At 46.7% G+C, this 27,762-nt stretch overlaps 1 protein-coding gene across 3 annotated transcripts in view; it reads left to right on the top strand.

Annotated features, from left to right (window-relative positions):
* The window catches only part of MTMR4 (myotubularin related protein 4), a 51,193-nt gene extending 24,363 nt beyond the window's left edge, over nucleotides 1-26,830 (top strand). For 2 of the 3 annotated variants that reach the window (XM_033172162.1, XM_033172163.1), the window contains 17 exons: nucleotides 51-140; nucleotides 4,694-4,810; nucleotides 6,088-6,170; nucleotides 8,137-8,303; nucleotides 8,629-8,725; nucleotides 9,668-9,781; nucleotides 10,593-10,789; nucleotides 11,639-11,767; nucleotides 13,562-13,673; nucleotides 15,706-15,901; nucleotides 17,039-17,224; nucleotides 18,933-19,103; nucleotides 19,190-19,344; nucleotides 20,171-21,422; nucleotides 22,077-22,187; nucleotides 22,822-22,910; nucleotides 24,618-24,795. In XM_033172162.1, coding sequence (XP_033028053.1) covers nucleotides 51-140; nucleotides 4,694-4,810; nucleotides 6,088-6,170; nucleotides 8,137-8,303; nucleotides 8,629-8,725; nucleotides 9,668-9,781; nucleotides 10,593-10,789; nucleotides 11,639-11,767; nucleotides 13,562-13,673; nucleotides 15,706-15,901; nucleotides 17,039-17,224; nucleotides 18,933-19,103; nucleotides 19,190-19,344; nucleotides 20,171-21,422; nucleotides 22,077-22,187; nucleotides 22,822-22,910; nucleotides 24,618-24,795 — 3,444 coding nt within the window. Of the gene's footprint in view, nucleotides 1-50; nucleotides 141-4,693; nucleotides 4,811-6,087; nucleotides 6,171-8,136; nucleotides 8,304-8,628; nucleotides 8,726-9,667; nucleotides 9,782-10,592; nucleotides 10,790-11,638; nucleotides 11,768-13,561; nucleotides 13,674-15,705; nucleotides 15,902-17,038; nucleotides 17,225-18,932; nucleotides 19,104-19,189; nucleotides 19,345-20,170; nucleotides 21,423-22,076; nucleotides 22,188-22,821; nucleotides 22,911-24,617 lie in introns of all 3 variants that reach the window. The other variant, XM_033172161.1, reaches the window with a different exon arrangement.
* Nucleotides 26,831-27,762: the final 932 nt, after the last annotated feature.

The raw sequence follows: 27,762 nt of genomic DNA, 5'->3' as shown, positions 1-27,762 counted from the left end.
GCAAATGTGCTGTGCCCATCTGAGCATTTGCTCTTGTGTTTGGCATCCAGGGTGAAGAGGGCCCGCCCAGTCTGGAATACATCCAGGCCAAGGACTTGTTCCCCCACAAAGAGCTGATCAAGGAAGAAGAGTCTTTACAGGTAAGCTACCTGGGGGGCTCTGGCAGGCTGGATGGTGCTTAGTGTAATTCCTTATGGCTGGGCAGGGGGGAGAGGACTGCGGGTGTGTAATAAATCTCCCTCCAGACTCCTGGAAGCGAATGTTTCCTGCAGCCTGAGTGCAAAGCTGTGTCACAGCTGCTGCTGCTGCAAGGACACGCTGTTATCACTCTGGAGTCATTCAGACCTCTGTGAGTCCTGGTCCTTTCCCCTGCTCCTCAGAGCTAGTTCTGTGCCCCTTCTAGAGCTGCACCATATTTCTTCTGCTTTGCAAGGGAGGGACGGGGACAGTCAGAGTAGCACGCACAATCTGCTGGAATGTGCAATCTCCTGGAGACTTGTGACCACCAGAAGAAAAGAAATAGTGGGAAAGAAACTGAAAATTCAAAATGTCCTTAATGACCCCGAGTTTTTGTTTTTTTTAATGTGCCAGTCTAAGCCACTCATGGCAATGAACTGGGACAGTGAACAGCCAGAAGCAGAATCTCTTTAAATGTTGCAAATTGGTCTATCATCCGCTGATAGCCAAGAACACAACTATCTCTCGTACCTTAGCTGACAGCCTGGGATGGACTTTATTATTACATTATAGCTATTGTCACAGTAAAAGTCACAGTGGGCTCCCAGAATGAGAAATATGTAGCAACAGAGGTCACGAAGAGTTGGACACAACTAAACAACAACAAAAGCTTTTACATTATCAAGGGCTCAATCTTTTGGGTTACAGAGATCTTTGTGAGTGTTCAGAGCTGAAGAAAACAGCTACTGGGCTAGACTAGCGTTGACCCCAGACATGTCTTGTCAGTTCTTAAAATAGTTGTACAGTTTTCTGTGCATGACTTACAAAGGGCCAACCAAGCCTTGGTTTCCTTTTGTCTGTAAAGGCGTTTGAGAAATTTCTACATCGACCTGGGATAGTTCAGTCGGTAGATCATGAGACTCTTGCGATCTCAGGGTTGTGGGTTCGAGCACCACATTGGGCAAAATTTTCCTGCATTACAGGGTGTTGGACTTAATGTTCCTCGTGGTCCCTTCCAACTTTACAATTTTATGGTTCTAGGAGACTGTTAATTCACTGTCCAAGTTCCCTAGGCATTTATAGACTGTAAGGTGTTGTGCATCTTAGAAAGGGGAACCTCCACACAGAGGTGTAGGAAGCCGTTTGGGCACCCAGAGCGGCATACATGCCGTGCACCCGGGGGCGGGGCATCGCTATTGTAGCGTGCATGCGCAGTGTCACTATGTATGATGCATGTGTCGCTACGTAGCGGCGCTGCGCATGCGTGCTACGTAGCGGGGTGCCGGCGCTCTAGCGCCGTATGGATGGTGCCGGGATCCTGTGCTCACGGCTGCAGCCACAAATGGAGGATCCTCTACATGCAGCCGCGAGTAGAGGATTCCGGCACCATCCATACGGCACTGGAGCAGCGCCGGCGGCAGACCGCAAGCAAGTCTCGGAGCGAGACTTTTTACTGGGCGGCTTGTGAGGTGCCGTTGCTCCGCCGCCCGGTAAAAAGCCTTGCTCCGCAGCTTGCTCACTCACCTGTTCAGTGCTTTGCTTCCTTCCTGCTCAGGCTGCGGGCGGAGGGGAGGGGTGTGAGGGGACACTTCTCTTGGGCCGCTGATGCCCCTCCCTGGCGCGCCCCTCGCCTCTGCCCACAGCCTGAGCGGGAAAGAAGCAACGCTCCGAGCGGGTGAATGAACAAGCCGCGTAGCGAGGCTTTTTACTGGGTGGTGCGGCAACGGCGCCCCCCGCCTCCCAAGCCTACAGCGAGCCTGGGGAAAGGGGGAGAGCTTTGCCGCGTTGCCAGCGGCCCGGACGGGCCGTCATGGCCGTCGCTCGCTGTAGGCTTGGGAGTCGTGCTGAGTGTCACCCTCCCCCAGGATGGCACACGGGGCGGACCGCCCCTACCGCCCCCCCTTGCTCCACCCCTGCCTCCACAACAGAAGAGGCCTTCTTAGCTGAAGCTAATAAATAGAGAATGTACCAGTTGTTGCACCCGGATTTCAACATGGGCCATGTAATTGGGCAATGTAATTGAAATGTCATATGAATAAGATCTTGTCTGGTGAACTCGATGCAGAATTAAGCAAAATCCCCAAAATGCCACTGCTGAACACATTTATTATATATTGGATTAAAAGGGATGGGGGGGATGATAGCTAAATATCCTGTGACGTGACCTTAGGGAAACAGAGCCCACACAGAGAGGAATTTTCCGTGGCTCCCCTCTGATGCTGCCTCCTTTCCACCCAAATACTCTGAGGAGGACTGTAATAACTTATTGTTTGGGCCAGCTATTGGCATGAGAGGATTACACTTCCAAATATGGGACTGAATTTTTAGCATATATTTTTCTTTGCCTTGATTTTTTTTTGCCTATTATATTTATTAAATTTTCCAATTGTAATAATCACATCAAATATTCCACTTTTACATTTGAATATCGAATAATCCAAATAAATCCAAATAAACTGCCAAATTATTAATTTTATATGACTTCCCATGCTTCAAACTTTTAGGAGTCTTAATCTTGATTTTTAAATTGTGTGCATTGACACACACACACACTCTAGATCTTAGAATATTAAACTCAAACAACCAAGTAAAAATAGAGGGATGCTGCATATGGAATTGGGGCTCCCTGTCTTCTGTGTGCTCACACATATATTTTATCATGCATGGGGGCAGTGAGAACAAATTTCAGGAGGAGGCTTTTGAGAGTATGCCCTGTGATTTGCTTCCTGTGATGTGCTGATGTGCCTTTGAGCCTTGTTCAATTTTGCTGTGTCAGTGTTGCCACAGAGAGTTGTAACGGGGGGCGGGGGGGGGGGAGACAGCCTGGGCATCCTGCTGCACGATTTCATATTCTCCTTCCCCCAGGGAATAAAATCACATTTCATAAAATCTCAGCGGTGTTTCAAAGACGCAGGCAGCCGGCTCTGAACGCTTTCTTGTTCCTAGTTGAAGCCCAGAACTTAAAAGGCCAGAGTGAGGCAGTGATGCGTCCCTTTCTTATGCTGCCAGCTAAATTGCACTCCAAACCCTCCCCCTCTGATTTCCACAGTCCTGTGAGAATTTCACATCCCCTGCACAATTTCACACCAGCCTTCAGGTGTTAAGCTTCCCAGTTAACCAGCAGAAAGGAAAAAAGAGGAAAGGGGGAGATCTATATTTAAGCATGGGAAGATACCCCTTGATGTTTTCAGGAGGAAACAAACACAATTTAGCAGTTCGGTTCAAATGCAGTACTGGCCAACAGTTCAGAGGATCATCTCTTCCCACACCCTTGATGGTGGGTGGGGGAAAGGGGGGTGGGGGAAAGTTCTTAAAATGTGGTTGTATGGTATTTGTGATGTAAAGTGGTACCTCGGGTTAAGAACTTAATTTGTTCTGGAGGTCTGTTCTTAACCTTGACACTGTTCTTAACCTGAGGTACCACTTTAGCTAATGGGGCCTCCCACTGCTGCCGCACCGCCAGAGCACAATTTCTGTTCTCATCCTGAAGCAAAGTTCTTAACCCAAGGTACTATTTCTGGGTTAGCGGAGTCTGTAACCTGAAGCGTCTGTAACCCGAGGTACCACTGTATGTATCTTAACATAGCAGGGAGATAATTGGGAGGTAACTTTATTTGGCTGGTCATATTAGGAACAAACAAGCGGCCTTATATACAGAATCATCTAGTGTAGCAAGTGTGGACTTGTGGGGGTCTTTCCCAGCCTTCCTGAAGAAGCAGGGGCACCATCCCACCCTCCGGATTGTGGGTGCCTGCTGCCATAACGTGAACATGCAACATCACATGCACACGGCCGCACATAGTGTGTGTGACATCACACACACAACGTGCAACATTGCGTCACATTTTTGGAGGGTGGCTCCTCCAAAAATGCAACATGATGTTGCGTGCTGTGTGTGTGTGTGATGTCACATGCACCTCATGCAGGTGTGTGCATGTGGTGTCATGCGGTCGTTGGCGGTGGCTCCTCTTCCTTCTCTCTGCAGCCAGTGAGGTTTCTAACTCCCCATGTTCCTAACTCCTTATTTTAAAAGAAGAAGAAATGGGTGGGTGTATTTTGAGGAGGCTGAAGCCATTGCTTCCAGGCATCTCTTGGGACCTGTTCCCACTGCAGACACCCAGAAGAGTGCTGGACTGATGGCAGGAGCTGTAGAGCCAGGAACAGGCTTAGTGACCTCGCTCTTTTTGTATCCCAGGGCAGTGTCCTTCAACCCTTGTTGTCCCCAGGTGATTTTGGCCTACAGCTTCCATCATTCCTGATTGTTGACTATGCTAGCTGGGAGGGGGGGCGGAATGATGGGAGTTGTAGTCCAACATCTTCAGGGGATTCCAGATTGCAAAGTACTGCTCCAGTACCTTGAGAACTTTTCAGCTTGTTCCCAAGTGGAAGTCCTCATGGACTGAGATGTCATTTTTTCCCCTCTCTCTCTCAGTCGCCTGTTCAAGTGATGCTGTGGGTGGTGGCTTCCTTGGAACTTCAGCCAGAAGGTTTTAACACTCCTCCTTTCCCCTTCCAGGTTCCATTTTCAGTGCTACAGGGAGAGGGTGTGGAATATTTGGGCCATGCGAGTGATGCCATCATTGCCATTTCCAACTACCGGCTCCATATCAAGTTTAAAGACTCTGTAATCAACGTACGTCTGGGGCTACACATTTGCTTGTCTGTTTGGGCAGAGCTTGCAATGTCTTTGATTAGGTCGCTCCCCCATTGAAATAGTCCTTTATTCTCCCCTTTCCAACCCTGCTGCCAAAATGGTCCTATTTGGGTGCTCCTTGCTCCCCTGTCCCCCTGCATTCCTGATCAACCCACTCAGTCGGGGCTGTTTGCTCTTCAAGAAGCCCCAGGTGACTCAAGCAAAGGGAGGGAACAACCATACCCTCTGGAGGAAGATACATGCCCAACACCCTTAGAAAGATCACTACCAATCTGACATTTGTGGGTGAGGTGCGCGGAATTCCTTCTTGAAGGGTTCACTGCAAATCGTAACACAATAAGGAAGTAAAAGAAACAATGGAAATGCAATTAAAAGTCAATACGAATGCCTCTGGACCACCTGGATGAAACTTGTGGGCAACTGGTGGTATACAGATAACCTCTGTGTTAGAATAATACAGATGTTGTTGTTAACGCTGTGGGGCCTCTTTAATGTGACATCCCTTTGGACCTCAGCATGTCTTAATCTGGAATATTAGAAATGTGGGAAGTTTGGTTAGGTCTCTGCCCACAGAGGCTGGCATTTGCCTGCCTCGTTAGTTAGTTAGTTAGTTAATTTACTTACTAATTACATTTATATCCCACCTATCCCCCAAGGAGCTCAAGGTGGTGTACATAGTGCTCCCTTCCCCTTTCATCTGTTGTAAATTGTCCAGGGAAACGGGAACAACGGGCATGCTCCCTGCTGGGCCAAACACCCCCCCCCCCCCGGCCGAACTGCCGGTCGAACTTCGAAGCCCTGGAACAGCAGCAGAAACCAGAGACCTGGCTTCAGAAAGCCAGGCACTCTTTCTGTCCATTCAGCAGCAGAAGATGCACCACAGAGGCTGGCATGAGCATTATAGTTAAGCATTTATTAGGCGAACATGAGGACAAAAGAAAGCACACGTGCAGTCACCTCCATGTTTGGAAAACGAAAGAGAAAGTACAGACTGAGGAACGGAAGTTCCCAGCAGCACACTGGAACACTATACAGACATGTGACAAGCTCCCGTCCTCAGTCTGTTATTAAGGTGGAATGGGAATTACAACATTATCCTCACAGCAACCCTGTGAGGTAGTTTAGACTGTGACTGGCCAGTGAACTTCATGACTGAGCAGGGATTTGAACCTTGGTCTCCAAGGTTCTTGTCTGACACTCCATAGCCACTACACCACACTACCTCACACTGATTCTTTCCTCATCTTTTGTTTTAGGTGCCTTTGAGAATGATGGAAAGTGTGGAGAGTCGGGACATGTTCCAGCTTCACATTGTCTGCAAGGACTCTAAAGTAGTCAGGTAGGTGCTACCTGATGACAGCCTAGGGTTACAGCGGGGTGTGTGTGTGACTAACCTAAATGAGGGGGTGGGGGAAACTCCTTCTGGGTGAAGGGCCACATTCCCCTTGGAAACCTGTTGAGGTTATATATTCCAGTATTGGGTCAGGCCAGACCCACACATCTGTCTGTTGTGTCGTGACCTGCCTTGAGATCATCTATGAGAAAGGGCAGAATATTAATGTTATTAAATAAAAATTAATGCACACCATCACACAAACCTATTTCCCATGGAAACAGATGCATGTATTTAATTCTTAGCAATGCCACTCATGTTTCACGTTTTTCTTCATCAGTCTCTCTCTTTTCTTTTTTTTAACACAGAGATTATAGAAAAAGCTCTTCAATACCCTTTAACTATCCTGGCTTTGAAAAAGGCAAACTCAGTAAATCCCCTTGGAAGAATGCAAATAACTTCAATGTACACAGTTGAACTACAAACTCTGCATTACGGTTTTTGTAAACTTCAGAATGCAGCTGCATCTCAGAAATTGCACACATGCAGTTGCAAAATGCATGGACTCCTTTTTGCATATTTGCAAGGGTTCTGAGTCTGCCAAGACGTTTCCAACATAGAAAGCCGCTTTGCACTAAGCCCAGACCTTTGGTCCATCTAGCTCAGTATTGTCTACATCTGGACTGACTGGCAGAAGCCCTCCAGGATTTCAGGCAGAGAATTTTCTCAGTCCTACCTGGAGCTGCCATTGGTAATAGAACCTAGGACCATCTGCATCCAAAGCAGATGCTCTACCACTGAGCTACGAGCCTTTCCATGATTTGAACTTGTAATAGACAGAGCTGCCACTGCACGCTGCATAGCATCAAAACCCTCTTCCCTCCCCAAAGGCAGAGTTGAAATCTGGCTGTGAGCTGAATGCAGGGGATTCTCCACCATTCGTCTAACGTATTGTGTTGGTAGTGTGGTCTGTAAACCAGGTCCTCTCACCAGAACATAAGAATTGCCTAGGTGAATTAGACCAAGGTTAATCTTGTCCAGCTTTCTCTTTCCAACGGGAAGCAGCCCAGAAGCAGTTCGTGAAGACAGCAATGCCCCCCCTTTATTTCTCCCATCTGGAATTCAGAGGTAGACTTCCCCTGTAAGTGGAAGTTCAGTTTTCTGCCCTGGCTTACAAACCCTTGCAAAGACCTCTCCTCTACAAATTTGACTTTGGGGCCACCAACCCTGATGACTTTAAAAGAGGATGAGACAAATTTATGGAAGAGAGGGCTAATGATGGCTACTAGCCACGATGGCTATGTTCTGCCTCCACAGTCTGAGGCAGTTACAGGTGGGTAGCCGTGTTGGTCTGCCATAGTCAAAACAAAATCAAAAATTCTTTCTAGTAGCACCTTAGAGACCAACTGAGTTTGTTCCTGGTATGAGCTTTCGTGTGCATGCACACTTCTTCAGATACCTCAAGTCTGAGGCAGTAATGCTTTTGAATACCAGTTGCTGGAAACCACAGGAAGGGAGAGGGCTCTTGTGCTTGGAATCTGTTTGAGGGTTTCCCACAGGCATCTGGTTGGCCACTGTGAGAACATGCTGAACTACATGGGCCTTTGGCCTGATTCAGCAGACTCCTCTTATGTTCTTAAGTGGTTTTTTTAAAGTTGTATTTATATGTATGTTTTAAAAAGCAACAATACTAGGAACAAAAGTTGTTAACGGAGTGGGGGAGATAAAGGAAAAAGGAGTTCAAACCTTGCTGTTCTTAGGTACATGTCACAGGTCCAGTAGATGTATCATCCCATTATACAGAGTTTTTGTTGTTAAATGTTTTTATGGAGTATCTCAGCTAGTGGCCACGGGCAGTAGACATCAAAGAGATTGTGGGTGCTTATGTCTCCTTTCATTCCTGTAGTTCAGTTTGTCTGTCTTGCTTTTCTGAGCGTTACAAAGTGCGCCTGTACCCATCTATGTCTTGCAGGTGCCATTTTGCTACTTTCAAGCAATGCCAGGAGTGGCTGAAAAGGCTGAGCCGAGCCATCGCTCGCCCTACCAGGCCGGAAGACCTGTTTGCGTTTGCTTACCACGCCTGGTGCTTGGGGGTTTGTGCTGATGAGGAGGACCAGCATGCCCACCTCTGCCGCCCTGGTGAGATCAAAAGGGACACCTTCTAAGGCAAATCTAAGAGGGGCCTCTAGCCTCTGTTTTTCATGCCTCACAATGCTGGGCCCCATTAACCCCCTCCTCACCAATTTAAGACAGAGCTGTGCTCAGACAGCCTTTGCTAACCTGGTTTCCCTCCAGAGATTTCGGACGACAACTCCCATCAGCCCCAGCCAGCACGACTGTGCTCCCATCTTTTGCAGCATCGTGTGGGAGTTTTGATGGGGAATGGTGGGAGCTGGAGTCCGAAACCTCTGGAGGTCACTTTGTGCTTGAGCTGACTTTTAAAAAACTGCTTATCCCTTTGCAGGAGACCACGTGAAATACCGATTTGAGATGGAGCTGACTCGGATGGGCTTTGACTTGCAAAACGTGTGGAGGGTTTCTGACATCAATAACAACTACAAGTGAGTCATCAGTTAAGGCTTCACCATCTTCAGAGGCAAAAAGAATCTGCAGCCCCTCATCCGCCTTGTTACTGAAGTCCAGACTAGGCATTACATTAGCTAGGCATCTGTCCCTTTAGATTACCTAGGGGGGTGCCGGAGGTGGATATGATTATCAGACTTCGAAAAGCTGGCATCACCGGATCAAGTTCATCAGCTTTGTTGTATTAATTCTTTAATTGGATTTTGAATAAATGTGCAATAGATTGTTACTGCTTTGAATTTTATTGTGTTATTATCTTCCATAGTGGGTCCTCCAAATGGCTATTCTGAATAATGCTTCTTTTAGGGTAGGACACTGGGAATGAGTTTATGGGACCCAAGGGGTCAGTGGTCCAAAAAGGTTTGTGAACCCCTGCTTTAGAATATAGGAACATGAAACAAAGAATACAGGAACAGAGACAATGCCTCTTGCTTGTCTGGATGGAGAGGGTGTGTGTGTGTGTGTAGGTGTAGGTAGAAACCCACAAAAATTACAGTTTTGTGTGATTGGAATGCATCCTGTTGTGCAAAGGTGAGAGTCACATCTTTGACCCACCCACTTTTGCCTCTAGCTCCGCCCATCACTGGCATGCAACCTTTGGACATTTCCCCAGGTGGGAAGTGCTGCCCTTGGGCTGAAAAAGGCCCCCTGCTCCCGCCCCACTTGTGACCACCTAAGATTGCCTATCCCTTTTCTTCCCCTTCTATTTCTATTTCCAGTTGAAGAGCCCGTTGTTGTTGTTGTTGTTGTTGTTGTTGTTGTTGTTGTTGCTGCTGCTGCTGCACATTTCAGAAGTTCTTCTTAGTGGCTCTCCAAACATGCACAACCTTGCAGGTTTTTAAAAAAATAAAGTGTGGAATTTGCTCTCATTTCTTTCACTCCTGTCCCATCGTCAGCTCCCTGTGTCTTTTCTTTCTTAGGTTGTGCACCAGCTACCCGCAGAAACTCCTGGTTCCTGTTTGGATCACTGACAAGGAGCTGGAGAACGTGGCTTCCTTTCGATCGTGGAAGCGAATTCCAGCAGTTGTGTATAGGTACAAAAAAGAGTGCTTAAACTATAGAAGGTTGCAAATCCAGTGGCAGCTGAGGGGAATCACTGTGATTCTGTGGGTTGAAGGCTGCAAACCATGGTCCAGGTTACATCTTACCAGCCAAAGATTGATCAAATTGGATTATTCATCCATTTTTAGATATAGGCTATCCTTCCTCTGGCCAAGTAGACTAAACGATCTGTAGGCTCATGGCCTGATCTACAATTCTGTGTTAACTTGTTGCTGTCTGGTTTGGTTCTAGAGTTGCTATGGGAATTTATTTGTTATTTAGTTGGTGTTGTATGTACAGAGCCTTTGCAGAAAGAGAGTGAGTTCAGGGTTATGTACCCTCATCTGCAGAACAAAGTCTGGTCTTTGACACAGAATTTACCTTTTTGATAATTTTTGCATTTTCATAACTCAACCAATGGGGAAGACCTTTTCCACATGTTGCTTTGCAGATCTCTGTCTCTCTGTCCTACAACTCCCAGAATCCCCAGCCAGCATAGGCAATGGGCAGGGATCATGGGATTTGTAGTCCAGAACATCTGGAGGGTACGGCATTGTGGAAGGTTGCTGCAAACATAGAATTGTAGAGTTGGACAGGATTCTGAGGGTCTTCTAGTCCAGCTACTAGATCATACATGCAATATGGAATAAGGCTCCATATTCTTTCACGGGATCCTGGGAAATGCTACTTCTCCCTGACCTCCCCAATCAAAAAATATCCTTATTATTTGGCTGAGAAGCTGTGGCATCTTGAGACAGGTCCATGTACTCTGGGACTAGTGGGCTTCCTTGATTTCTCTTCCAGACATTTGCGCAATGGGGCGGTGATTGCGCGCTGCAGTCAGCCGGAGATCAGCTGGTGGGGCTGGCGCAACGCTGATGACGAGTACCTCGTAACCTCCATCGCCAAAGCCTGTGCCTTGAACCCTGGACAGAGGCTGGCAGGGGGGACCCCACACTCTGGGCTCAGCGACGGGAACGAGGCCTGTGATGCTGGTTTTGGTAAGTAAGGCAGGCATGTTCTCTTCTCTCAACTTTTGCTGCTTAAATGCTGTATCGCCCTTGGGCAGAGTTTGGTCCCTTGACCATGGTAGCATGGGCCTGGCCTTACTTCTATACTCTTCTTGAAGAGTGTGATTAAAATTGTAGCCCCGGAATTCTCTTTAGTCCAGTCCCTGTTCCACATAGGAATTGTGCAAATAAAGCCACAAGCTGGTTTTCTGCTGAAGGGTTCTAGGAGGGCAGCTACTGCCAGAAGCTGGAAAGAAAGACTCCAAGATTATGATCCCAGTTAGCCATCTAAAAAGCAAATCATGAGAGCTGATAAGTCGCCCCCCCCCCCAGCTCTGCTTTGAACACACTGCAATTGGGAGTGTTGTGAGAGCACAGAGAGAAGGCTGCAAGCCAACCTCTGATTCCCTATCAAAACAGCTAATGGCCAGTGTAACGCCATTAATGGTTGCGCCTACAGTTTTGGTTTAAAGAGTGTAGTTCATTGTCATCTTTTGTTATGCCTCTGACAGACTTGTGGAGTGCAGTTATACCCTTTCCTCATTACTTTATCCCTGAAAGCTGCTCTCTGTTTGCCACCCCTAATTGCTGCTTGAATTTCTCCTCCTTCACAAGGCCCAAACCAGAAATAGTATTCTAGATATGGCATCATTTAATGCTTCTGAGAATTATGACTGCAAAGAAGGCAAAGGCTGCTTAGTTATCCTTTGTTGGTACTTTTGTTCAAGTTCGCTATGAGGCCGCTTTTTTATTTTTCTTCTGAATTCCATATTGCTGGGCAAATTGTATAGAATTAGGATATGGATCGGGAGATGGGAGACTGAACTGTCCTTTTTGCAGATTCATCTCTGACCGCGTGCTCAAGTGTGGAGAGTTCAGCGACACCTCAGAAGCTGTTGATCCTGGATGCCCGGTCCTACACTGCCGCCGTCGCCAACCGAGCTAAGGGAGGAGGCTGTGAATGTGAAGGTATGAGGGGCATTTGAGCACACAATAGGGGCGCATGAGTCAAAGCCCCTAACAGAAGTGCTGGTGTTGCTTTCTGCTCCCCAGCTCTGTGGTTGACTTGTCAGGAGGGGACGGGAGAGGAAAGGAGCATGTGCCCAGGGTGAATCCAACCTGTTTTGCCACAGCTGAGTCACAAGGTGTCCTTTCAGAAAAGTCTCTGCTGCTATTCATTTATTCACTCACACACATGCTATTCTTTGTGAGTGGGTCGGCTGTAAGGCAGGTTGGAGGGTGCATCTGCTGATGTGTGGTCAGATTTTAAGCATTCCTCCCATTCTTCTTTTTCCCCCTTCAAATTAAATTTTTATTAGTTTTAACAAAATATACACATAACAAAAACAGAAACAAACAAACAATAAAAACAATAATACAAAATAAACACTTAAATCTTAATACAACTATCTTATTTTCTTATCATTGTGGGTTGACTTCCTCACGTCCTCTCTTCCTGCGTTCCTTGAATATCATCTTTAGTAATTTTTTTACATTATTAAACTCATCTTTTTGTTAATTAACCTTAACATCTCTTCTTATCTAATATCCTTATCATTTATTCAAACAGTTACCGTATAAACCTTAAATCTATCTTCTGAATCTGCAGCCTAACATATCTTTCAGCTTACATCTAATCTTTAATCTTACAATGATCTTTTAAATACATTTTGAAATTCTTCCAAACTTCTTCCACCACTTCTTCCCTCTGGTCACAAAGTTTCCTGGTCAGTTCAGCAAACTCCATCATTTTCATCTGCCATTCTTCTATCATTGGTAACTCCTCTGTCTTCCAGTTCTTAGCTATCAAAATTCTAGCTGCTGTCGTGGCATACATAAAGAAAGTCCTATCACACTTTGGGATTTCTTGATTTACAATACCAAGTAAAAAGGCTTCTGGTTTTTTATTAAATGTGTTTTTCAACACCTTCTTCAATTCATTATAAATCCTTTCCCAGAAGTCTTTTACCTTTGGGCACGTCCACCACATATGGAAAAATGTTCCTTCTACTTGCTTACATTTCCAGCATTTATTACTCTGTCCATGATACATTTTTGCTAATTTAACCGGTGTTAAATACCACCTGTACATCATCTTCATAACATTTTCTCTAAGAATATTGCATGCTGAAAATTTTATACCTGTTCTCCACAGTTTTTCCCAATCCTCCATCATGATGTTGTGCCCCACATCCTTAGCCCAGTCTATCATTGTTGATTTTACCATTTCATCTTTTGTATGCCACTCAAGCAATAAATTGTACATTCTGGATAAATTTTTGACCTTTGGCTCTAGCAATTCCATCTCCAACTTAGATTTTTCCAACTGAAAACCAAGTTTCTTATCTGTCTTGAATACTTCATTAATCTGATAGTATTGTAACCAATCAGATATTTTCCCTTTCAACTGCTCGTATGATTTCAATTTAAGATGTTCTCCTTCTTGTATCAAAATTTCATTGTATTTTGGCCAATGCCCTTCCATGTTCGTTCTTTCATGGGTAAGCATTATTCATGTCTCGTTGTGGTTGGGTTATATAGGCTCATGTTAGAAACTTTGATATATGTAATTGCAACTCTGTAATTTGTTTTTTATACCAAATATGTTCCGTGTATGGTTCTCTTACTGTTTACATATTTATGTGTTAGTTTGTGACAGATCAATAACAAATAGAATATTTTTATTTTTTGCTGTGAGATATTTCCTTTGACAGCCAGTATCAGCTTCCAGCTGACCCCCTCCCTTTCTGTGCTGTGTTTCAGAGTATTACCCAAACTGTGAAGTGGTGTTCATGGGGATGGCCAACATCCATTCCATCCGCAACAGCTTCCAGTACCTGCGGGCTGTCTGCAGTCAGATGCCAGACCCCAGCAAGTAAGTTCCAATCCGCATTTTCAGTTGGTTAATGGGACTGATAGCTTTTAACTCCACTTTAGGGTGAGGTTTCTTCCCAGGGCCTCCTGATCAGGATGGGATAGCACAGGGGCACAGCCAAACACCTCCCCACCTGTGTTCAACCAAAGGCAAACTGTTTCAGAAGCTCTGCAAATGCCATCTTGGTAGTCAAGATCACCCCACAATTAATTGGTAGTTGTTGTAACAGTGAGCTCATATATGTTTATATTCACTTGCTCTGATACAGGTTAATTGGCTTGCTTTGTAGTTCTCCTTATTTGGGGGGTTTGGGGTGCTGGGCTCTGAGCCCAGAAGGGGAACTTAACTGTAATATTTTGGGTATTTGCCACCTATGCCCTCATCTGGTCAGGTGAAGTGATAAGAGGTCCTTGGGCACAGGCAAGGCATCTCCTTGCTGCGGTGTCTGTCCCACATCTATAAAAGGTTGGGAGACCTGGCAGGTTGATTTGCTGTAAGTCTGCACCTTCTTTAATAAAGCCCTAGAACTGGCCGTTCTGTTGTTTTTTGACATCCTTCTTTGGTTATCCCTGCACCCAGCCACTCCCACAAGCCCTCCTTTGGGCTTGTGGCTCAGAACATCACCCCATTCATCCTTCCAGCAACCATGAGAATTTGAGAGGAGGTGATTGTCCCGGGGTCACATGGTGAACTTCATGGCTGAGCAGGATTTGAACCCAGGGCTTGACAGTCTCTCCACTATGTCTCAGTGTCTCTCTGGGTTGTTGTTGTTTTGCAGGGCAGGGGGATTTGATATGGCCACTCTCTTCCTAGCTGCTCCGCTTTCTCTTGCCTCCTTTCCACCCCACAGGGCAATGACCTCAATATAGATAGCTGCTCTCTCTGCCCCTGCCTTTTCTACTGTATCTTTTTAGGCCAGCTTCATCACATCACTCTTCTTTTCCCCTGTTGCCATGGAAATGTTTCCTCCTAGCTTATTGAGGGCCAGCAGTCTGAAGAGCAGGAGGGAGCTTTCTCTGTTTCCTTGTGCTGCTGCTGGTTGCCAGCAGCTGCAGCAAGTGCATGCCATGTCCTTGGTAAGGACTTTCTCCTTAGAAAAGAAGGAAGGTGGCATCTGCTGTTGATCTCTCTGTGGCTTCCTTTCCAGCCGGAATTGGATCCTCACTTTCCAACCCTTGAAGCAGGGGAGGGGAGCTTCAGGTTGGAAGGTGTGCAACCTTCCAAGGGCCACATGCCAGTTGGGGGTGGGGACAAATTGGGTGCAGCAATGAATATAATTAGTACCCTTGTACAGTAGGCAAGTGTCTAAACACACTTCCACACGACTCTCCATCCTCCACCCAGGCAAGGCAAGAGGCATGAACAGGGAAGGGCAGGAGGGGGCTAGGATAGCAGTTCAGCGTGTAGGTTGGGGGGCAGCTAGTTAAAAAAGATCAAGACTGTTGAATCCGATGCAAGGCCAGTCTGGTCCTGCATCTGGAAACCCACCCTTTCGGCCAACCAACTTTGTCGGCTCTGATGAGGGTGCTACTGATTGAGAGAGGAGGAATTTCTGGAGGAAGCAGGTCATGGAGGAAACGGATAGGACAGGGCTGAGGGATGGTTGTCAGCTAGAGCGCCACATTCCCTTGTGAGCCACATTCCGGGGGTCACAGCCCAGTGGTGGCTGGGACCAGAGGCAGAAGTGGGTAGGGATATGACTCTTCCCTTTCTACACCAGCGGCTTCCAGCCATGCAACAGCCACTAATTTAAACACACACGAAAGTCCATCCACGCAAGCCAGAAGCAGGATCCCCGTTTGAGGACACGTTCCAGTTGGGCAGAAGCACCCAAGGAGGGAGCGGAGCTGGGCCAGTGATGGAGAGTGGCTGTGTTGGAGGGAGTGTGGCTGAGAAGGAAAAGGGGGTAGCATGGGGAGAGTGAGGGCTGAATTGAGGGGCCTGGAGAACAGTTGCTCCCCCCAAGGTTCCCCACAGCTCCCTTAGATCTGACAGAAGCTTAATGTTCTCCCATTCCTATATCCCTTTCCAGCTGGCTGTCGGCCCTGGAGAGCACCAAATGGCTGCAGCACCTTTCTGTCATGCTGAAGGCAGCTGTGTTGGTCTCCAATGCTGTCGACCGAGAGGGGCGCCCTGTGCTGGTTCACTGCTCAGACGGCTGGGACAGGACCCCACAGATTGTCACCCTGGCAAAGATCCTTCTGGACCCTTACTACCGGACAATGGAGGTATCATGTCTCTTTTGCCTGTTAACATAAGGATGAAAGGGCAGTTTTCAGGAGAACCTGACTTGGGTGGGTGGGGCATTCTTTTGCTTTGGCTTCTGTATATAATAGTCCAAAGTAGACAAAGCACAACCTATTCTCCTGCTTCTCCCAAGTCCTCTGCGTCTCTTTTTTTCCAACTGATAAGGCAACCTCCCACAGGAGGCAGTGAGCTTTCACCTTGTTATCTCTTCCGGAACAAGCTTGTGCCTTTCTGTGAAATTAAAAAGAGTGTTCATTTTTTTTATTTTGGAGTGTTACCCAATCAAGAAAGTAGGACATCATCGGCCATATAAGGTTGGTCAGATAAATGGTTGTTCATATTATTTTTAGATAGACACACAGCACGTTACAGAATGAGAATAGTCAGGACCCTGCCCTCAAGGAGCTTACAATCTAAAACAAGCAACGTGGAAGATAAAAGGAAGCTGGTGGGGGAAGGGTAGATGAGGACAGCAAGGGGTGAAAGTGGCCAAATACAGTAACATGGAGTTAGACTTCCTACATTTCAGGGGGTTGGACCAGATGACCCTTGGTGTTGCTCCCAACTCTACAGTTCAATGAATAGGTGAGTTTTGAGTTGGGATCTGATGAGTGAGAGAAGGCACTGCACCATTTGCCTGGGAAAAGTGTTCCAAGCATACAAAGCAGCAAGGAAGAATGGATATTATTGTATATGGAATCAAGGGATTTTCTGGTGGCCAAGCTGGGACTGAAGATCACAGGAAGCGATTTAATGGAAAGGAGAGCAGAAAAGTGGGGCAGGGTACGGCTGTGGAGAACTTTCAAGGTAGGAAGCTGCCTTATAACAAGTCAGGGCACTGGTCTGTCTACCTCAGTATTGTCTATTGGCAGTGGTGGCTCTCCAGAGTTTCATGCAGCCCTACTTGGGGATTGAATCTGGGACTTACTGTAGGTGCTCTACTGTTGAACTATAGCCGCTGAGCTAAGGCAAGGGGTTATGCTGGAAACACCAGTGGCGGGATATGAGGAGGAACAATCTGAGGAATGACTTTGGCAGCCCTAGAAGTTTCCTGCCCCTTCATTGTGGCCTGCCCAGTGGGTCTACGGTGGTGACATTTCTCTCCTTCCTCTTGCCAGGGTTTCCAGGTGCTGGTTGAATCAGACTGGCTGGATTATGGCCACAAGTTTGGGGATCGCTGTGGGCACCAGGAGAAGGCAGAGGATCAGAACGAGCAGTGCCCCGTTTTCCTGCAGTGGCTGGATTCTGTCCACCAGTTGCTCAAGCAGTTCCCCTGCCTTTTTGAGTTCAACGAGGCTTTCTTGGTAAGAGAGAGGCTGCAACAGCCTAGGGAGGGGCAAATCACAATAGACCAATCATTTTATCACAGGCTGGTCTTTCTCATGGGAGAGTCAGGATGGCTCACAAGAGCTTAGTTTGAAGAATAAATCATGCATTCATTCATCATTTTATTTGTACAGCATCCTACTTTTGTTGGAGAGAGAAGTTTGGAAGAGAGATTCTTACTCTTTCATAGCAGAGTTAGCACAATGGTGATTGCTCTAAGGACGTTGAAACTTGGTGCCCTTATCCACCTTTAAATAAACATTCCCCATGAGAATACTTAGGCTAGAATAAATCACAGACACTTAGCTTACAGAGTTTCCAGAAGGCGCTTCTCTTAAGTCCCACCACCCTCACAGGCATTTTTGGTGGGAGGGAACCTTTTTTCTCTTTTTTTTAAAAAAATATTTTTATTCATTTTATAGAAAAACCAAGAAAAAATACATGAAAACAACATACAAAACAAAAATTTATCTTAACCAATCATAACTTTTTCCTCACATCTTGGGGTGACTTCCCTCGGTCCCCCCTACCTGAATTTCATTTCTTACCATCTTTGGCAGTTTCAGCATAATACAAACATAAATCTAATCCTAACTGCTTTCTAAACGAGAGCTTAACCTATAATCTAAATATAAACCGAAAACCTGTAACAACTTCCCTAAGGTATATTAAATACAACAATTCTTATTCAAATATGCTTTAAATTTCTTCTAATCTTCTTCCACCATCTCTTCATCCTGGTTGTGGAGTCTTCCATTCAGTTCGGCAAGTTCCATAAAGTCAAACATCTTCATTTGCCATTCATCAATAGTAGGAATATCTTGAGTCTTCCAGTTGTTGGCTAGTAATATCCTTGCAGCTGTTGTGGCATACAGAAAGAAAGTACAGTAGTATCCTTCTTGAGGATTTCTTCCCCCATTATTCCTGGATTCTGGATTCTTTATAAAAGTGTCTTCTCAGTGGCAATTCCCTTCCTAGAGAAGCCAGACTGACTCTGTCCTTGTCCTTCCACCAGCAGCCGAAGATTGTTCCATTCCAACAGTCCTTTGGGAACTGACTGGTTTTTCAGGAAAGGGCCTTCAACAGCGCTGTACTCTTTTATTACCTGTATTTTAAGAGATTAAATGTTTATATTTTAAAAATTCTATTAGAGTTTAATTACCTTTTAACTATAATTTTTGTATGTTTTTTGTTGCTTGTATTTTATCTGTGTTCTTTTCATTTGTGTAAGCTGCCTTGAAACCCTGTCCGGGGAAAAGACAGGATAAATCATCATCATCATCATCATCATCATCACAGAATATCAGATATTGATAATAAAAATAATTTGAGAATGAAGAATCCAACATTGCATAAAATAGTACATCACAATTTCCCCTTTCTCCGTGCAACACACTTTCTCCTGCCTTTGACAGTAGGTAGGCTGGTCCAGTCATTGGTTTCAGTTATACTTTAATCATGAGCATCTGAAGTGTGAATGCACAGGGCCAAGAATACTCCAGGTAGTTTCCAAATACAAGTCTATAGGCATTTATTTCTCTTATATATTTATTTCTACGGACCGTGTCCTGAAACTCCTTGCAGTGTAAAATATTTTGTTTAATAACACGGAAGCATGAAAAGAGTTCTTCCGGAGATGGGCTAATGCAAGCTTTAACCCAAAGCCCTTCCTGTCATCTCCTCCAGGTGAAATTGGTGCAGCACACCTACTCCTGCCTTTATGGGACCTTCCTAGGGAACAGTCCCTGTGAGCGCGAGATCCACAACATCGCCAAGCGCACCTGCTCGGTCTGGTCCCTCTTGAGAGCCGGCAACAAGAACTTCCACAACCTGCTCTACGTGCCTGGTAGCGAACAGGTGAGTGGGATTCCCACCCCTGGTGCTGGAGGAGGGGGAGGTGTCCTGCCCTGACTGAGCTTGCTTTTCTCCACCTTCCATGGCAGGTGCTACATCCTGTATGCCATGTGCGAGCACTGCACCTCTGGACGGCTGTGTATCTCCCAGCATCCTCCCCATGCCCCCTTGGAGAAGAGGGCATGGACCTCTACCTGCCTTCTGGATCCCAAAGCCAGGAGTTTAGCAGCAGGTCTCTTGACAGGTAGGATAAAGTGACTCTCGTCTTGTGAGTTGCACCAGGGTTTCTAAGGATGCCTGCTTGCATTAGCTGTGGTTTCTGCATTGTAAAGTGTGGGACCAGATGACCCTTTGGGTCCCTTCAAACACTACAATTCTATGATTCTAGGTCTAGAGCATAGCTCAAATTTTGCCATATATTTTCCATTTCCACTATATACAGTGGGCCTTGTCCAAGGGAAGGTTCTGGTGCTTTCAACCTACTTTGTATTCCATCACATTATCCACTTGTATATTCTGACATTCCCTGCTGTCCTAAAAAATCTTGGAAGAGTTGTTAATGTCAGTGCTTATCAAGAACCTGACATTTATATCTAACACACCAAGAAAGGATGCTTCTACGTATGTGGTGATTTCTTTACTGATGTTTTAAAAACCTTTGGAGAGAGGACCATATAAGATATGTTTTGAAATGCCAAGGTGCATTGTAAGGATTGAATACCTGTTATACAAATGGTTGCTGATATTCAGAGGGTCCCCTCAACCTGTTCATCCTGAGATACAGTCTTAATTGCAGTGTACTGAGCATTAACATCTAAGAAAGAGACCATTAGAAACAGTAAGGCCTCTGAAGCCCTTCCAAAAATATCTAGGTTTTTCTCCATTGGCCATAAACACTTGACATGGGACCAGAGACTAGTTGGCAGACTTTCAGGTAGTGGGGACAGGCTCGGGCCACTTGGCTGCTTGCACCCATGGTGAACCCATATCATGTTTCAGGCTCTGCAAGGCCCTCCACAGGCAGAGAGATCATTCTCTCCAGTGCCTAAGGTTGCCTTTTGTGGTTCCAGATTACCAAAGACCAGATCCATGGATGATCTTCTTTCTGCCTGTGATCCCAGCAGCTTGCTGACCCGCACATCAAGCGATCCAAACCTGAACAACCACTGTCAGGATGTCAGGGTCAGCCTGGAGCCCAGGCATTCTGGTGCTGAGGAGATGGCAGCTGGCAAAGAGAGTGTGGGAGAGGAACTTCCCCAGGTGCCTCCACAGCAGCAGGAAGAAAAAGAAGAAGTGCATCCCTTGCCTGTTGCCAGTGATGGGAACTCTGACAGCAACAGCATTGAGCAGTCACAGACATCACAAGACCATAGAGGGTCTCAGCAATTAGACGGTGTATCTCCCAAGGTAGAAACTGTAAGCAGAGCAAGTCCAGAAGCAGTGGAAGGTCCCTGCCCCACTCAAAACGCTTCTCAGCTGAAGAAGCCTTTGGGGGACGTGACTGGAACGGATGAGCAGCTTGGAAAGTTCCTCTGCAACCATGCAAAAGATGTTGGACTGGAATCTAACAGCCCCTTGGACCTTGCAGAGCCCTGCTGTCCTGACACTTCCCTCCAGCCTTCAGTGGGTGGCCCCCGTTGGATTCCACCAGCTCTGAGTGTTCCAAGGCAGGATGCTCCTGGATGCCGAAACGAGGAGGAGGACGGCAAGAGTGGCCACGTCAGGCATGGGGAAGAGGGCAGCCAGACAGGGAAGACTCAGCCGGAGTTGTGGCGGAAAGGGATCTCTCAGAGCCAGACGAGCGAATTTTCTTTCCTGGGAGCCAGCTGGGACAGCTTTCAGGGAATGGGGACGTCGCTTCCTGGAGGTGACGTGGGTCCCCGGCGGCTCCTCTCTTATGGCTGCTGCAACAAGAGGCTGAGCAGCAGGCACTTCTGGGCCTCTGGACTGTGCCTCAGTGGTCAGTGGCCTTTGAAAGAGAGTGCAAAGCCCCCTGGCTGCTCCAGCCACTCCGGCACCCATTGCGCAGGCTATGCTGGGAAGTCCAGCAAGGTGTGGCTTCCTTGCCATCTGAAGCAGGCCCTCAGCTCCAAGCACGCACCGCCGAGCAGCCCCTCCCCAGTGCCTCCACTCTACCTAGACGACGACGGGCTCCCCTTCCCCACAGACGTGATCCAGCACAGGCTGCGGCAGATCGAGGCCACCTACAAGCAGGAGGTTGAGCAACTACGCAGGCAAGTGCGGGAGCTGCAGCTCAGGCTGGACATCCGCCATTGCTACCCGCCTCCAGCTGAACCACAAATGGACTACGAAGACGACTTCGTAAGTGACAACTTGCGGGTGTGGTTTCTCCAGCAGCCCCTGGGGAAGGCACACAATCATTTAATTGTAGATGGGAGGAGTTGAAAGGCCATCAACTACACACCTGCCTCAGAGGCATCTTGTGTCTGCTAGCGCGTTCCAAGCAGAACATAGGTACAATGCTGTGAGGTTCTGGTGGAGCAGATAAGGTGGACACACTGCCAGATTCCATTCACATAGTTCTGAGAATCATTTGTTCCTTGCTTGCATCTCCTCTTGTCTCCCTCTCTCTTCCTGTTTTCCAACAGAGGCATTCTAGAATTCCCCACGGTCTCCCACTCCTCTGTTCTGTTGGTTGAAGAGGGTCTGTAGCTCAGTGGGGGAGCTCATGATTTGCATTTGGAAGTCCCGTCTGGCAACTCCAGTTATAAAAAGATCAGGCAGCCATTATGGGAAGGACCCTCAGCTTAAGACTCTGGAGAAGTGCTACTGGTTACAGTAGATACTGGGGTAGATGGGACAGTTGGCTTGACCTGATACAAGGCAGCTTCTGATGCCCCTGTGAGAGTAATTATTCCCAACTCACTATTAGGGGATACTGAGGTTTCAGGGGGAGGTGGAAATGTGTGTGGTATGTAACAGATGAGCTAATGGCTATTGTGGCCTTCCTTGCAGACCTGCCTCAAGGAATCAGACGGCAGTGAAAATGAGGACTTCTACTCTGATCACAGTGAAGACTGTCTTTCTGAAGCAAGCTGGGAGCCTGTCGATAAAAGGGAAACTGAGGTCTGTTGCATCTCCTTAGTTGGCTAGCATGACATGGGATGCATGACATGGGAAGCTCAGTATTTCCATTATTGTGTGTGTGTGTGTGTGTATGTGTGTGTGTCTGCTATTGCCCCATCCTAGATCTGGTGTTATAAACTCTCTTGCATTTCACTATATCTGGATGTATTAAGGGTTTAATGAACTGTATGTCTAGAAGTACTCCTTACTGTCTACTCTGGACTTCCTAACTGGATGTCATTCATGTTTTGGACTGCAACTCCTATCTTTGACCAGTGGCTGTGGCTGATGGGAGTGCTAGTCCAAAACTTGTGGAGGGCACCAGGTTGGGGAAGGCTAGTCTACACCAAGGAGCAGTTATTCTCTGTCATCCTTTCTGATGCTTAAAAACTCAGCATTCTTCCTATTTCTAGAGAAAACATTCATTTTATCGTTTGCTTTTTCCCATCTTAAACTGTCAGTGTGGCCCCTTTCTGAATTATTTCCTGTGTGTCAAACACTTTTCTGAAACTGGAAGTGCTGGAAACACAGAACTCCAAGCAAAGCTTTCAAATGTGCCAAGTAAATGCTGCTCCCTGACTCTGTAGACGAGTATCCTTCTAACTAACAGATACACACTGTGATTTCTCTGCAGGTCACTCGCTGGGTTCCAGACCACATGGCCTCACACTGCTTTAACTGTGACTGTGAGTTCTGGTTAGCCAAACGCAGGCACCACTGCAGGTAACGCTTAGCAACTGCTATGACTCTTTCTCATCAGTTGTCTGTTTTATTTTTCTTCCCCTCAGTTCAGTAACTACATCTCAAATGTTCATGGTGAATACAATTTTGAGAAGGATTGGGCGGAAGATTCCCCACTGGAGAGCAGGATTGGTTTCTTTCCTGGCAAGGAGGGGACGGTTGGCCAGTGCAATTGCCAACCTTTTCTTAAAACTCTGTGGGATTGCAATCCACTAAATCCTGGGTTTTTGTTTTGTTTTTTGCTGATGACAGCATTTTCCTGAAAGTGCTAAATCAGTGCCTTAGCAAGACTGTAGTATTAATAACCAAGATAAAATAATAGGTATATAAGAAGAGAGCCCTGCTGGTTCAGACCTAGGGGTGGAGGGATGTCTGTGTCTGTTTTGCATGCGTTCATTCATAAGACCATTTTGTCCTTCTTCCCAAGCAGTTTTGTCTGTTGCTTTCTAGACACGGGAACAAGTGGTTTTGCCTTTGGCTCACGGCTTCCCCCTGGAAAACCTACTCTTTAGTGTTAAGTCAGAACAAATGTTTGTTCCAATTCAGCGATAAACCACAAGTTTCCCTGGGGGAAAGTGGTGGGGCACACGGACGTGTGGATGAACCCCTAGCATTAAATGTTGCAGCCTCTTCTCGAAGTGGAGTTGCTCCATCCACTTGATCAATTTGGTTTCCCTTTTCTGAACCTTTTCCAGCCCTTAAATATCCTTTCTAGGCGTGGCGAGCAGAATTGTACACAAGTGTTCCAAGTGTGGCTGCACTGTAGAATTCCATAAAGCATTACAGTATTGGCAGTTTTATTTTCAGTCCCTTTCCTAACTACCCCTAACATGGCGTTCACCTTTTTCACAGCTACCACACACTAGGTCGACGTTTTCATTGAGCTATCTACTACAACGCCAAGATCCTTTTCCTGGTCAGTCACCACTTGCTCAGACCCCATCAGTGTATACAGAATCATAGTATTGTAGGGTTGGAAGGGACCAAAGGATCATCTGGTGCAACCCCATGCCATGTGTAGTTAGGAATTTTTTTGGCCCAATGTATATAAAGTACAGGTACGTCAGCATACATGAGGAAGTGAGAGGCCTTGCAGAAAGGGGGGGAAAGATAGAAAGGGCAAAGATGGATTTCTGTGAGGAGATAGTGGAGTACTGTAAGCAGAGCTGAAATGGAAAGCTGGGAGGACAAAATGGGAGTGGGGATGAAAGGTTTCTGAGCAGGAGTTGTGGGCTAAATCAGCTGTCAGTGCTTTAGCACAGCTTTATGTGAACATATAAAGCTGAAGGTCTTTCTCAGCCCCACTGAGATGCCAAGGACTGAACCTGGCACTTCCTGCATTCAAACATGTCCTATGCCACTGATCTATGGGCACTCCCTGCAAGCAACTGCTCTTCCATTTCCACTTATAAGCCAAAAAGTAGTGCATAGCAGATGTAAGAAGCTCTGGCTAATTCATGCTATATTCCCAGTGTCCCCACAGGAGAATCTGTTCCTTAGGCCACAGGGGCTACTGAAGAACCACAGTGCAGCAGAATACCTCGGGTTGCTTGGATTGCATTGTCTGATCCATTACTGTGCCAAACAAGATAACACAAGCCCCTTCTCTTTAGACAAGATTCTCCCCATACCAGACCACTTTGGCTCCAAGGTCACAGCTGTCCTTGTGTTCTTTTACTCCTTGCCCAGGAATTGTGGGAACGTGTTCTGTGCCAGCTGCTGCCACCTGAAGCTGCCCATTCCTGATCAGCAGCTCTATGACCCGGTCCTCGTCTGCAACACCTGTTACGATCACATCCAGGTATCCCGTGCCAGGGAACTTATGAGCCAGCATCTGAAGAAGCCCATTGCCACCGCTTCTAGCTGAACGCCAGCAGAGGAAAACTTGTCAAGGCCTGGCCTTTTCAACTTGCAGACTGGAAGGAAAGGGGAGGGGCTGCCTCTGCTGCAGCTGAGGAGGTCGGTAGAGCAGCACTTGATCACCAAGCCTTGTATGCACTGTTGGCGATTTCCCCCACTTGGTGCCCCGTGTATTGGAGATGAGGAAATTGGATTAAAGAGTGTGATATGGCCCACCTCATGGTACTGTTTGTGGTCTGAAGACCTGAGGCTAAATCGGAGACTGCAGTGTCTTTACTTCAGAGGGTTGGCAAGGGATGTGGTGCAGATTACAACTGCCTTGTTCCCAAAAGCAATAGGAAAGTATGGTCCGAACCAGACCCTCTTCTCCCCCACCTCACAAAGGCAGGCAGGTTGACTTGTGCAAGGAAGTAGAAGACTGCAGCCTCAGAGTTGTACATCTGCAGGAGCTCACTCTGGCTGTGTCTATCGTGTCTCAGTTGTGTTCGGCTTGCCAACCACTTCCCTGAGTGGCTCATGGCCAGCACTAGTACAAAAAGCAGGAGCTGGGGGAGGACTTCCATACTAAGCAGAGCATCTCTCTCTGCCCCTTCCCTGTGTCCCATCAGGGAGTAAGACTCTTTGCCCCGGCAGCTGGGCTGTTGCTTGTGGAAAGCAGTTAAGTTTGGCTTGCTATACACTTCCTGCCCTCTGTGGGTTTTGGGCAGCCAGTTCCCGCCTGGTGTCTTCGCAAGAAACACCTTGAGCCTCCCTCGATCTACACCAGTGTGTCATTCCCCTCCACTCCTTATTGCTGCACTTGTGTCTATTTCTGGTTGCTCTTTATCCTGAAAACCTGGTGCCTGGAGGGGGTAGTCTGTGTAGGTTTTCTTTACCTCCTGGAATGTGCTGTTTATAGTGTGCTTGAGGGTTTCAGTCCAAAATGCTGCTAATGTTATTTCTCTCTGCACTTAAAAACTGTAGTCTGGAGAACAAAAGTGGGGGGTGGGAGGGAGGGAGGGAAGAATGCCAATTTCACAAATGGGAGGCGGTGAGCACTTGCAGACAGGGACTTCCTGTTCCTGTCACTCAAGAAGCTGCAAGGGGCAGTATAAAATGCCATCATCATCATCATCATCATCACCACCACCACCTTCACAAAACTGCTCTCCAGCTCATTCTGACGTCAATAAACCCCCCTGTTGGAAATGTCTCTTTTGATTTATAGATGCTCTACTTCAGTGACTGTATCAATTACTTTCCCCTAATACTGTACTTTCTCTTCCATCCAAACGAGCACTTACATGCTTTACAAAAGGGGAGTGAGATGCGGCCAACATTTCCACAGCTTTTCATGAGCGCAATGTTCATGATCACTTTATCCTGAAGTGTAGTACATCTTCAGGGGGGGGGGGTTGTAGAGTGAACAGGATTGTGAGGGTTTCTTCCAGCTGGTCCGAGAGCTCTCAGATACTCCACAAATAGGCTGGGCCAAGACATCTTGTCTCAAGAATGCAAAAATACTGCCCTCTCCACACTCAGATTGCATTCTTGCCAGCAGTCTATTCCTGGCTGATATATAAAATTTCAGTGAAGTTTGTGGTTCTGTCTACCTTATACTGTACTTTCTTCCACATTTCAGCTTGCTTTTGGTCATAAGCCTAAAAGCCAGCATCATCCTCTGACACTGGATCTCCTTGAGTTGCCCTGTGGCCTCTTTCGAGGAGGAAAAAAAAAACACCACACCACACACCTCATATTGCTAAAAGGTGGGATCTCCGATTTTGCCATATTCTGACCTTTGTCCATGTGAAGTGATGGAAGTAGGAGGAAGAGTTCAGGTTTGGTTCCAACTCATTTGCACAGATGTTGAACAAAAATATGAAAACAAAAGTAGAATAAGACCCTCCCAAGTCATGGTTAATCAAAACTGCTTTCAGCTCTCATGAATTTGTGTCACTGTCTTCAGGCAAAAAACAACTCCAAAATCAGATCAATAGCTTTGTGACAGGCAATGTGCTGTAAGAAATTCAATACAGTTGAATAAAATCTCTATATTAGTGCTGCTTTGTTGGACCGTTTTATTTAACCATGAGTGAATGAATGATCTTCCTTGAGCCTTTCCTAGAGGAGGATATAACCGGGGCTGCTCTGTTTCTCCTAGGTGAAAAAATGGCTTTTCAAAAGAGAAGGTTGGTGGTTAACAGCTTGGAGAGGGCCCTTAATTTAACTATGTCAAAAGCAGGCTGGGGGCAGTGCCATCATGGACTCCACAGCACTTTGTAGATAAATAATAATCACAGGTCCCTGGCTTGAGAAATTTCCAGCTGAATATTCAACACATGGCAGGCGATGTTTTTATATGGCTTTCCAGGCAAAACAAAGCAATTTAGATAAAACCATTCAAATAGCTTTGGCAACCTGGTGTCCTTCAGATGTTTTGCATAATTGTTCCCATCAGCCCCAGCCAGCTGGTCCAAGGTCTGCATTCCCTCACAGGGCAACTTTCCAGGGGCTGTATGTATGCGAGTGTTGGGCAGGGCCACAGGCAAAAGTGGCTGGGGGAACAGATATGACTCTTCCCTTTGGACAGAAGGGAAGCCATGTAAAAGTCAGAATTTCCACACAGACACATGCTTCCACCCTAGCAAGCAAAGAAGCAGTCACAGTTCAAGGGTGTATTCCAGACAGACAGAAGCACTGGGAGGCCATTGCTGCAGCGACATTTTTACAGGAGAGGCTTCCTAACCCATGCCACCAAGCCCGAGTTGACAAATGACTAAAGCATATTTTCGAAAATGTCCCCCCCCTTTTTAAAGTGGGTGCTCAGACCTACTTGGGAACCCTGCTGATTGTAAGGCCACCTGCGGGGCCCTGTGCATTTCATTCATGTAAAGCACCTAGTATATTTTTGGCACTTACCGGGTACATAAATTGGGGTGACAATTCTAAGAGCATGGGGCAAGGTTTGTTCGTTTATTAGTGACAAGGGGAA

This window comes from Lacerta agilis, chromosome 15 (genome assembly GCF_009819535.1).
Source record: "Lacerta agilis isolate rLacAgi1 chromosome 15, rLacAgi1.pri, whole genome shotgun sequence".
In the NCBI taxonomy this organism is placed as follows: Eukaryota; Metazoa; Chordata; class Lepidosauria; order Squamata; family Lacertidae; genus Lacerta; species Lacerta agilis.
The sequence above is the reverse complement of the archived record's forward strand: the minus strand, read 5'-3'. Positions and strand labels throughout refer to the sequence as shown.